This window comes from Hippoglossus stenolepis, chromosome 15, assembly GCF_022539355.2.
Source record: "Hippoglossus stenolepis isolate QCI-W04-F060 chromosome 15, HSTE1.2, whole genome shotgun sequence".
Taxonomy (NCBI): domain Eukaryota; kingdom Metazoa; phylum Chordata; class Actinopteri; order Pleuronectiformes; family Pleuronectidae; genus Hippoglossus; species Hippoglossus stenolepis.
In genome coordinates, this window is record NC_061497.1 from 17,112,897 (window position 1) to 17,124,721 (window position 11,825).

Genomic DNA, 11,825 nt, shown 5'->3' on the forward strand with positions numbered 1-11,825 from the left:
GAGGGCTGCCTTGGATAAACACAGGTCTGTGTGCTACACGCCTGCCGGGGTCTTGCAGGGTCTTACAGGGCCTGGCAGGGTTGAATGGGGGGGGGGCCAGAGGGGCCTTGGAAGGACGGTCCCTCTGGGAGAACAGCTGTTACCACACTGTCATCCCTTATCCAGGACTGGTGCTGGGGTCATGCTTCCCGTCAGATAAGGAAGTGACAGCTTGTCAGAGAGGCGTATGTGTGTGTGTGTGTGTGTGTGTGTGTGGCTGTGCCGTGAGATCATGAGCGTTTACCCGGGTGTATGCTGGGTTGTGCATGACTATAGAGGCCACTTACAGCTGCCAAACTTCAGTGGACAAGCATGGGCATCCATCGGGAAGTCCTCCAGGTGCATGGGACACTCTGCCCTGACTGTAAGCCTAGAGAGATTCACACAGACATGGACAGTGAATTAGAAAAAAAAAAAAACAATATCAGCAAGGAGAAGGACTACAGAGCTTGTGGCAAAGGCAAAAGGAAATGCGATGTACTTCCCCCACCAAATACAGTCAAACTGCATCTTCTTTATTCGAAACAGAGAGAAAACAGCTCCAGTTCTCTGAGCTGTGGCTTTTTTTATTTCCTGACAGCTTGGTGAAAAACAGCGTGTCAGGCCACCCGTGACACACTAATCTCCCATCCATCTCTCATCTCGCTCATCTGTGACAGCCACGTGGGCTCAGTCACCCCCACACACCCCTGCTATAAACATGCAAAAAACAAACGTTTTACCGTCCGTACCTTTGACATCTCGCATCAGCATCACTCTGCGGTGTGCATCAGGGTTTGTATTGTGATTAAAGGTTTTATTTTACCTCCTCTGTTGTGCGATGTGTGGTTCTAAACGCGACTCAGCTGCTCGTTCACCTTATTATCCTGCTCGCGAGCGTCAGATATCATCCCCAGCGTGATTAATCAGGACTGGATAAAACAGTTTTATTTTTCCTGGTGAACACTACGCTGACAAATTAAATGTAATGAAAATGTAAAGTGTGCGATACACAAGACGTACACATGGCTGACCAGGATCTCTGAAGAACAGTAAAGATGAAACGTTATATAAGAAATATGATTAAATTGTAATAAATTGAAAAATTGTCATGAGCACATCAATAAACCACATCTTTGGACGTGGTTACATGTTCCATCATTACCATGAACACAGGTGGTGTACATTAAAACTCAAAAATCGTTTCATACAAATGCACTACTTACTGTGTGTGTGTGTGTATTTCAGTTTGGGTAACACTTGCGTAAAGAAAAATATAAAATGTCTTCCTTTGAGCTGAAATCACTGTCAACATCATCAGCCACATTTCCATTAATTATTTTCTGTTTATTCCTAATATTACATTAATCACTCTCCCTGCTGTTCAGATAATATATACATATACACCCTCAGCACTTCTCATTCATTTACAGGGAAGGATGTGCGCTGATATTAAAATACAAATGCTTTTTTCTCCCTGCAAATCCTCTGGCTCGCTCCACAACATGGAACACGGCAGCCTACCTCATGGTGTACAGCAGCGTGCCCTCCTCTGTGATTCGCAGCAGCTTGTTTGGCATGGTCATGTTGTGGGCCACGGACTTCTTGCCATTGTGGAAGAAGGTATCGGGGGTCCAGATCTTGCTGGCCATCAGGTTGTTGAGACGCAGCACGGCCATGGGGCCCGTGAACTTTAATCTTTCGTCCTTCCAGCTCTGTCTGAAGAAGACATCAATGGTGTACTCCTACAGGTGGACGGTGAGAAGCGGAGAGAAACGGGAAGTCAATAAAGACGATGACAAAAAAAAGAGATAACAAGACACCTACGTTTTTTTTTAGCTGTTATCTGGTAAGTGGCTGAGTAATCCAACCTTATTTTATTTCATTTTACCCTTTTTGTGTTCGCACATTTTCCATTTTTTTCCTCTCGTGTCACTTAGACTATCTTGTGCTATTTTTGGCCTGTTTTTCCTGCTGGTAGCTGTCTCTTCGTGTTAAAGGTTTTTTTTTTAGCAGGGAGGCTCTAAGTGCACAGAGGTGGAAGGCTTCTCTAGCTGGTTCTCTTTACTAAAATAACGCCTCCATTTTTAGACAACAGTGTGATAGCATCCCTATTTTATTGGATTCCATTTGATCATTTACATTGTTGTGCTGTGGTCGGGGGCGGCATGGGGTCTCTCTGTTGGGGGGGTTTGCATGTTCTCCCTGTGACGGTGTAGGAGAAGTGTTTTCTCTTGGTTCTCACACTTCCTCCCACAGTCCAGAGACAATCAGAATGGTGTTAAATGAGTAAGGTGAATTGGAAACTCTAAATTGACAGTAGGTGTCAATTTAGAGCAACCATCAAAGGAAAAGCAGCATAGATAATGTACAGGATGGATGGCTTGGTCCTTTCAATGCAATAAAACTTGGTCGTATTGGCCTTCAAGTTCCAAAAAATGACCATTGTTCGCATTTATATTTGGAGAAACCTCTTTGCCTGGTAATCTAAATTACACTTGACACAAAAGGGAAGCCCTGGATATAAAATTAGGCGGACGTCTCGTTTTGAAGGCAGCTTATGACTGTAGCTGAGAGCAGATTTTAATGGTTCCACATGACTGCCCGACAGAGTAAAGGAAGCCAGTAAAAATGACTCTGTTCTCTTCCCCTCACTTTTCCTCTCGACCCGCGTAAGATAATTAGCGTGAACTGAAACAGAGCTTCAAGGTAATGGAGTAGGATAGGGAGAGGCTGGAGATGGAGGAAATGTTCTTCAGCATTTCCTTCTGGCTTCGGCGCGGCAGCAACATAGTCCTGGCTCGCATGTCAGCCAGTGCAATTAACCGAGATTATGTCAAGTAGAGTACACACACTTCACGTGCATATAACAGGAGTCTTTTTTTACCTCCCAAGTGGTAAAAGAGAGGCAGTGAGACATTTGGACGAGTTTAATTGGTTTCCGGTGCACGGGGCGAAGATCGGATGCTCGTGTCTGAACAGCCCACAGCGGGTTTTTTTTATGTAGCATATTGATGAAAACCAAGGAAATCATGAGTCAAGTGGTGTGATGCATTAAGTATCTTTATCTTTCCTAGCTGCAGATTTTCCAGGAGAGACAATTCAGTACGTGGATTGCTCTGAAAAATTAATACTCCTTATACAAACCCAACTAAGAAATATTTTATAGTGTTCAGAAACAAGCAAACAGTATGCACATGCACATATAGGGGGGTGGCATTTATATAGAGAGGGATAACAAAGCATGCACCAGCAAATACATTTCACACATGTGGCAGTTCTATTAACACATCGGGATTTAATGGCATGAATTTAATTAATAAATATTTTACAGCTTTGAGACCTCCGCGGGGGGGACTGACATTTACAGAGACAAAAAAGAGTCTTACCATGTCGTGGTCCGAAACTGGCCCAATGCTAGTCACGAAAATGTCAGTCTTGACTTCGGTTACACGCTCTGTTGAAGCAGGAAATTGCCAGAGTGAGTTGCTATCAGTGGCATTCATTAGCCCCTAACTACCTGTTAATGCAAGACCACCTGGCTATTGCATCTGATTTATTCAGTTTATATGAAATACAAAAATATAAATATTCAGCGTTACCACACACACACACACACACACACATATTGTAGGAAATACAGCGTCATAAAAATGTCAATTTTGGAAGTCGATAACCATTTCTGTTGGTATTGGTTTCAGTGTCAGCTCCATTACCCGGACAGTGGTTCAATCTCTTAATAAATTTGAGAATTGCAGCATTTCTGAAAATATGTCACTGTGTTCCCATGGCACTGATAGCTAAAAATGCATCCACTGGGGATTCATTTGGAATGAGCAGAGTGAGGCAGTGAACATGTGTGTGTGTGTGTGTGTGTGTGTGTGTGTGGTGTGTGTGTGTGTGTGTGTGTGTGTGTGTGAGAGTGAGGGCTCATTCCGTGTGATTCTGAGACTAAAATGTGACAGCATGATTTATGAATGATACCCATCATAATCCATAATTTCTTCCCCTTGGCTGCTGAACTTCTAGCAGGCCTGGCTTTATTCAGCTGTCTGTTTGATGCCTGCTGCATCACACTGTGCGATCCTCAGTGTCCTTCACACCCCAATTCTCACATTATCTCTCCCTCTTTTCTCTTTTTTACTCTCTGGTTCTGTCTCTTCTATCTGTTTCTCTCCGTTTTTGGATTCTGCTCATACACTCCCAGCCATTTTGTTTTCGCACACCAACAGTGGACGGTTGACGACAGGAAATTGGTGCCCACACGATAAAATTACATTTATAGTACAACTATACAGTTTGTATAACAATTCACTGTTTCACAAAGGCAGCAGATGAAAATTCCGACACTGAAACCAAACCCACCTTCGTCAGATTTAGTCATGATTGTGTGCTCATGTAGACAGTAAGTCACTTGTATTTGGCATGATTTGTATACATTTGCAAAAAAATTCAAACAGTCACCATGAGAGAAAAAATACATTCAATGACTTGGGTTTACTGACCTCCTAGTCCTGGCCTGAGGCGATTGTCATAGCCATCCAGAAGGCTGTCTAAGATCTTGGTGAACACTGTAGTGTTATCTTTCTGTTCATCTGTCATGCCGTTCTGCCCAGAGCTGGCAAAGCAAAGAAGAAAAATTTAAAGTCACAGTATAGAGTCGAAAAAAAACCACAGTCACAACTGCCAAAAGACTGAGAACAAACTCAGACAAATGAATCATCAGACAATGAACAATCAGAGAAACTCCAGCACGTAGATGGCGAGACCTCTTCGTCAAAGCACATGGGCAGAACCGAATGTATCATGAATCACATCAAGAAAAAGAAAATGGACAAGAAAACTGTCAAATCCTGTGCGACGCTGACGCACTTCATTATTGTTGCCAGTTTAGAATTCACAGTGTGTGACAATGAGGCTTTACATCATATTGATATGAGATTACTAAACAAGTGATTGTTCTGAGTTGGACTGGAAAGGGGGAAAAAAAATCCCATGACGCCCAGTTATCCTGTATTATCCCTGGAGAAAAACCCATTATTTTTTTATAATACCAAGTGTTTAAGTTATTTTCATCACTGGGTTGCAGAGAACACGTAACCCTGCGCACTCACACACGCCCACATATAGAAACAATCTCGCAGAGAGAGAGAATAGAGAAATCATAATACATTATTTATGCCTTAATATGGTCTTTTAGACCACAAAGGCCTTGCTGAATGTGCTGTTTGAACAACATGAAACAAAATGCTCGGAGCAATGCTGAATTGTGAGAGCAGAGTTTGCAGCATCTCCGCGCATAAATATTCCAACACTCTTATAATCAGGAATATACAGCCCGTAATTACATTGTGTTTCATAAAGGCAAACAGCGAAAGGAATGGTCAGAGAGTATGCATGTGCACGTGTGTGTTTGCATACTTGAATCAGTGATTGCATGTTCTGTAGGCTCAGGGCTCTGTGGGCATATTCAAGCCTGTATCACATTTGTTTGCATGTGTGATAATGCTGATAATATCCCCGTGGAAGTCTTAACAATGCAACGTACGCCGCTAAGCAATCATCCTCTCCCTCTTTTTTTTTAATAGCCAATAGCGCTCGGTTTGATTGCATGCTAAATAAACAGCAAGTGTTTGGAAACAAGCTCGGCAGCTGAATGGCTCCAAGGAGAGGGAGAGGTCATCAAGATTATCTTAGCATGGACCTGGAACGAGAGTGAGGGGAAAGTAGGAGGTGGAGTGGCGTCTGGAGAAACACGCGAGAATGGCTCAAAAGACCTTGAAGGGGGGAAAATGTGGAGATGGAGAGATGAAGGGAGGTGGAAAAGTGAGGTTGAGAAAATGGGAGGATACTGACTGGGGATTTTGTGTTTTTCCAGAGATGCAGCTCACATTCTGAACTGTCGGATTGAGGCAGATCTTAGTGTCGAATGGGAGCCGCTAAACATTTTGCTTTCTAAATAAAGATCCTCCATCCACGTCACGCATGGATTTGTAAAAAAGGGTTAAAGCACATCTGTCTGCCTCCAATTTCGCTTAATACGCAAGCCTCCCTCTATCTGCCAATTTTAAACCAAACAAATATCTGAAAAACCGTACGCCAGCTCTGAAACTGTAGAAACGGTGATGAGCAATTTTGTTTTGGAGGCTTTGGAAAACTCACATTCAAAACAATAATGAATCTGCACAAGCACAGACACAAGAAGCATAAATTGCATCCCTGCGTCGTCAGCTGAGGCAGAAAAATAAAAACACAACTTCCCTTTTTCCTCCCATTTTAATGTTTATACTTTGAACATTAATTTAGGCAATTGCAATTTGCCAAATCAGAGCGGGACAATGAAACAGCTTTTGGGTGAGCTCCAAGGGTTACAGTCAACTTCTTTCCACCAACACAGGAAACGTGCAAGGACGTTCCGTACCTCTTTCAAATTGGCCGATAATTAAAAAATAATCTGTCCTTACAAGCCATGAGTAAATATCGGAAGTAACAGTGACACATGTTGAAAAGAATCTATCACACAGCAGTTGTGTCCTTGCAATTATTCAGTTTCATTGAATATACTTATGCGTCAGATTGGATGAATTGAGCACTTTTTTTTTTTTTCCTTTTAAACTTGACATTTTTACAGGAAATGTGGGTGGTGGGGGGGCTGCTGGGGTTACATGCCATGGAGAAAAGAACAGAAAATGGAGAGGAAAAATGTTCTGTGAGGAAGAACACACATTTATCAGCCAGGGGCCACATCCTCATAAAACCCTGTACACCACCCCCATCTACAGGTCATCTGAACAGCAACAGTGCCGTTCACACACACACACACACTCTGCCCCTCTCTCTCTCTCTCTCTCTCTCTCTCTCTCTCTCTCTCTCTCTCTCTCTCTCTCTCTCTCTGTGTTTGTCGGTCTCTCTTGTCACTCGGATATCTAATTATAAGGCAATTTCTTTCATGGGCAACCTACTGTAGCAGAGGTCTTCCTGATTACTGTGTTTCATTGAAATCCCCCCCCCCAAGGTGTGTGTATGTGTGTGTGCGTGTGTGTGCGTGTGTGTGTGTGCGTGCGATTCTGTATTTGACTTCAAAAGGGGAACTGGATTATACAGTAAATCTTTGGGTGATAATTGCTTTGCAGTTTGCAGTGACAGTTCCTCAGTGGAGTAATCACTACTTTTACATTTTCTCTGATGTGCTCATGCTGCCGCACATCAGACCCTCCATTTGCCACTCAGTACATCCCAAACCCAGGCCGCGGTTGTGATTAATTAATTAGATCAAATCATTGTGCTATAATGACACAGTGCAGTGCATCATATATTAAAAATAGGACACATTCCATCTGCGGTCTGAGTGTGCTCAGGGCGAGTAAGCGGAAACGTGCACTGTGTACTGTATGGGTGTGTGTATTTTGTGGCGTAGCTGTTGTCACAGAGAGAGAGAAGCAAGCTGGACCATCTCAAGACATCACCACTGAAATCAACTGCGTGTGACAGTTCCACTGAATTATTCAACCGTGCAGAAAAGGCCGATCCCCTCAGTTTCTCCAGGATTCTCCAGCAGAACCACCGTGGGACGAGAGCTCAAATGATCTAATGCAGTTGCGTGCAGCTGAAGGATTCACCTTTTGGTGCTGCTTGACCTGTTATTGTGTGTATTTCAATTGCCTGCAGTTTTCAGTGTAAAATGAATTCATCCAAGGAGTGGAGTCACATTATGATGTTTCGGGGTAAGAACGGCTGCCCAGCATTTGAATCATGTGGGAATTAATGCAGTTGAAGTCGCATGACACTGGATCTTATTGCTGTCATTTCATATCCAATCACTCATCTCCCTCCTCTGTTTGTCTGCTTCTGGTGAGGTGACATCTGACACCTCAGTGTTGACATTGAGCATTTTTTTCTGTTCATTGACTCCACCATCCCCGCAGCAAATGTCAAATACGTGTGCTCGTATTTGTGCCAAATATCTCGGTGCAACACACATCATCTACTTTACACAGCCCTGGACTGAAGACTGAGAGATGTTGTCCCACAAGGCTAGTGAACCAAATAAATCTGTGGTGGTATTGTGGATAGTGGCTATTTTGGCTCCTCATCTCCTCTCACTTCTTATTAACTCATGCAATTATAGTCCTGGAGGTGTCCTGTGGGGATGCCCCAGTTAAAACCACATAAAATCTGCTCTGTAAGAGTGTAGCCCAACAAACCAAGCAATGGGCGAGATGTCGGAACATCACCCAGGCTGTTGTGCCCCTGCTTGCCTCCATGGCTGACCGACTGCCTGACTGACTGTTCAACGAAAAAATGTTTCGGCCAATTGAACATTTGTCGCACACCGAGACCAGCATGAAAAGATCACTGTCCACTTCAACAAACTGCATTTAATATTTGCCCAATGCAGTGTGGTCTTCACAGTCTGTCCCCCATGTGTCACTGCTGCTTGTGTAATCACCGTGTCCCAGTCTTGATCACATAAACAATACTTAGACCTGCAATAATAAGCATGCTGAGCATTCCCCTCAAAACTCTGCTTGAAGCTCCACACTGAGTCAGATGGACAGTGGGCATGATGTGTGCAGATTATCTGGCTTTCGTTTCTTTAACCTCGTCCAATAATCCAATATACGACACACATTGCATTTGTGAAAAAATGAGTTTTCTTACCTTTTCCCACTCAGCACTCTGTTGGCCACAAGCAAGCAAGCCCACAGACACAGAAAGGCCGTCCTGCTCCGTCCACCCATGGTTGCAGTATGAGGACCTTTCACTGCTGGAGGTCAAAGAGAGAGAGAATCACTTCAGAACGTCATCCCCGTGTCACATGAGCCAGTGGTCCACCATTAACCCAACATGCCATCAAGTGTCAGTGGGATGTAGATTTGCTAAAACAACACTACGGGCTAACGTGTGGGGTGGAGGGAGGGGGGTGCAGCCTCTGAGGGAGACCTTGTTTCTATAGAGATGCTCCATGTGATGTTTTTTGGTCCAGCTTGTTAACATTTCTCACAGATTCACTGACAGCACATGAAGCAAACTAAACGGCCTTGCCACATGCGTTGGGCCGTCACATGCCAACTGACACACGCACCCTTCACAGATTTGACATATACCTATTAACACCCTATACACCGCATTTTGGAAAAAAAAAAGAAGCCTCTCAACATTTCAAAGACCAGAAAGGGAGCCAGCGCAAATACGACTTTCATAACTGTCACTCAATGCACAGGCATATGTGGTGGCAGTAGCTGTAGCGCATAATAATTAAGAAGGAATAACAAGGCGTCACATCATCGACCACATACATCCTGTGGTGAGCTCGTAGCACCTGTGCACAGCCTCCCCTCTAAAACCCTGCAATGTGAAAACACGGGCACCGCAATATCAAATATCAAAATCACAGCATTCGCTTGCTTCTTAATCATCGAGCTATGATGTCAGCCGGGTCATAAAGTATGTAAGCGATACAGTCTGCGCAAAAAACACACAACGCTCGCATGCACGTTTCCGAACAGGATCATCGATGTGTCCACGCGAGGACCAATTACTTACTTATGCAAACGCGCAAAAGCCGTATATTCCACGAGCGACCATCGAATTGTGCCTTTGAATCAAAGCCCACAGAGAACGCGATACGCCTGCTATACTTGCTTGTGATGTTCCAAGGTGCACTGTGAGCGGATGGGAGTCGTGGTTGGTTGGTTGGTGGTGGTGGTGGTGGTGGTGGTGATGGTGGGGGCAAACAATGCTCTGTTTAAAATGAAAAATAAAAAATAAATCCTTCCGTTGCCAAGGATTTGATGAAGCAGGAGGTGGGAGGGAGGGGAGGGGAGGGGAGGGGGGGGGTGGTGGTGGATGATGCAGATTAACGAATGGAGGAGAAAATCCCGCACAAGCTCACTTTCTAAGTTATTCAGAGGAAATATCCGCCTCGACACAGCGACAACACACGGAGCACAGGCACATTTTGAAGCCGGGTAGGAAATTCAGCGTGCGACTGGCGTCCCCGCAAGGGCTGCTTCTAAAACACACGCACGGTGATCCAGTTCGTGCGTGGCGGAGTAATTAAGCAAATGCGCGCTGATTCATTCGGAGCGCTGTCCGCGGTGCTGAAACCAGGGCTGCCTCCCGTTGAAACGCATCAGACTCGTCATCTGCTCTTGGTCGCCATAAAATAGACCCTTAAACGATCATCATTTTCGACGGAGAACACCCCCTCCCCCACCCCCACCCCCACCACATTGTCTTTCCCCATAATAAAACTCGTCTTCGATTCTAGCGGCGTCCAGCAAAACACGAACCATCCCTTCCCAAATCCGAGTGTGGCTCCCCTCTCTCCTCCGTCTCCTTCTCAGGCGATGCAAACCGAGAGAAATGTCACTTACAGTCGCGGTGTATTCGGCGTCCGCCTCCCCTATATCCTCAAACTTTTTGTGAATATCTTTTTTTTTTCTTAACCGGACTGAATGAGGGGAGGAAAAAAAAACAACCTCTGTGATCTCAGATCTGACGAATTTTAGCTCGAGGCTGGAGAAGCGGCTGCTGACGATATGCGCAGGTCTCTCTCACTGTTCATTGGTGCTGCTGTAGTGAGTTGAACTCTCTCAGTCTGTCAGCAACACATACACACACAGAAAGATGTTGTGCTAAACTATAACGCATCTGAGCCGAGGTCTCTATGTCCCCCAAAAAAAATATACGTTTTAGTTCATCCACCGTGCCAGTGATTAAAGCGCATGGCGCACAGGCTGTGTCCAGGCGCAGAGCATCTTATTATAGAATAGGCTGTACCAACCTAATATAAAGACTAGCCCGCCCATTTTATATGCAGCACAATTTAACTTCCACTGCTGTCGCCCTAATCTCTTTTCGGTGGCTGCTAAATAAAAATCCTCTTACATTTGCAACTGGGATCCCTTGTTTTCCCCCGCGTTGCGCTTTGTCACTCCCTGACTCCTACGTGATGATTTCCAAGGAGATGAAAAATGACATTTATCAAAAGACCGTCTAGCGACCCAAAGCAGCTACAGGGCATCTCATGGACAAGAGTCATAAAACGGACAGTAAGTACTTACGACGAAGCCCAGAAATAAAACAACCATTAATGGACGCTGCACGGTTCGGAATACGCGCACGGAAAAGACACCTCCAAAAAAATGATTTTTTAAGAAAATCGTGTTCCCTCACCAGCTTGCAATGAAGAGACGAGCCTCTCTCCGCAATAAAATCCTCCTCGCGTCCTCTCGCCGTCTCCTCAAAAGCCCACGTTTCGCATTGAGACGACAGCACAGTGTCTCTGTTTACAGCCCAATATCGTGCTGCTACAGCCGCGCCACTCCAGACTGAGCTCAGAGACGCCGCGGAGCGCTGAGCTGCGTGCATCTGCAAGGGAGAGAGAAAAAAAAAAACCCGGGCTGATGATACCCGGCGTATATTTTTGTAGTCATCTGCGTATTTCAAGTTAAACTACAAATCAGAGGACATTTTCATCACCAAAGGACTACAGCGGGAGGCATAGGAGGGGAACAAGGGCATTCTTATGGGCAGTTTTATATCACATCAGTGTAATAATTCACGGTATGAGCCCCCCTTTATAAACCCATGCTGCTGATTTGGGGAATATGCTTTTTGACAGAGGAGCAACTCATATCTTCTTTTTTTTTTCTCGCTTTTCAGTTCTGAGTGGGGGTTTATTTTCATGAGAGCAGGCACAGTGAGCTGGCAGTGTAGTCACGTCAGTCTGGTCTGCAGTGCAACGTTTCCTCAGTGTGTGCCTAAGTGTGTGTGCGTGTGCGTGTGCGTGTGCGTGTGTG

At 44.8% G+C, this 11,825-nt stretch overlaps 1 protein-coding gene across 6 annotated transcripts in view; it reads right to left on the reverse strand.

Moving 5' to 3' along the window:
• gabra1 (gamma-aminobutyric acid type A receptor subunit alpha1) overlaps nucleotides 1–11,410 on the reverse strand; it is a 29,423-nt gene extending 18,013 nt beyond the window's left edge. The window contains exons 1-6 of one of the 6 annotated variants that reach the window (XM_035179541.2): nucleotides 11,200–11,410; nucleotides 8,680–8,785; nucleotides 4,524–4,636; nucleotides 3,408–3,475; nucleotides 1,543–1,763; nucleotides 327–409 (exon numbers count right to left, since the gene is read on the reverse strand). In XM_035179541.2, coding sequence (XP_035035432.1) covers nucleotides 327–409; nucleotides 1,543–1,763; nucleotides 3,408–3,475; nucleotides 4,524–4,636; nucleotides 8,680–8,759 — 565 coding nt within the window. In that variant the 5' untranslated portion in view covers nucleotides 8,760–8,785; nucleotides 11,200–11,410. Of the gene's footprint in view, nucleotides 1–326; nucleotides 410–1,542; nucleotides 1,764–3,407; nucleotides 3,476–4,523; nucleotides 4,637–8,679; nucleotides 8,786–9,564; nucleotides 9,752–9,913; nucleotides 10,153–10,313; nucleotides 10,334–10,397; nucleotides 10,535–11,199 lie in introns of those variants that run through there. The other 5 variants (XM_035179543.2, XM_035179546.2, XM_035179545.2 and 2 more) reach the window with 5 other exon arrangements.
• Nucleotides 11,411–11,825: the final 415 nt, after the last annotated feature.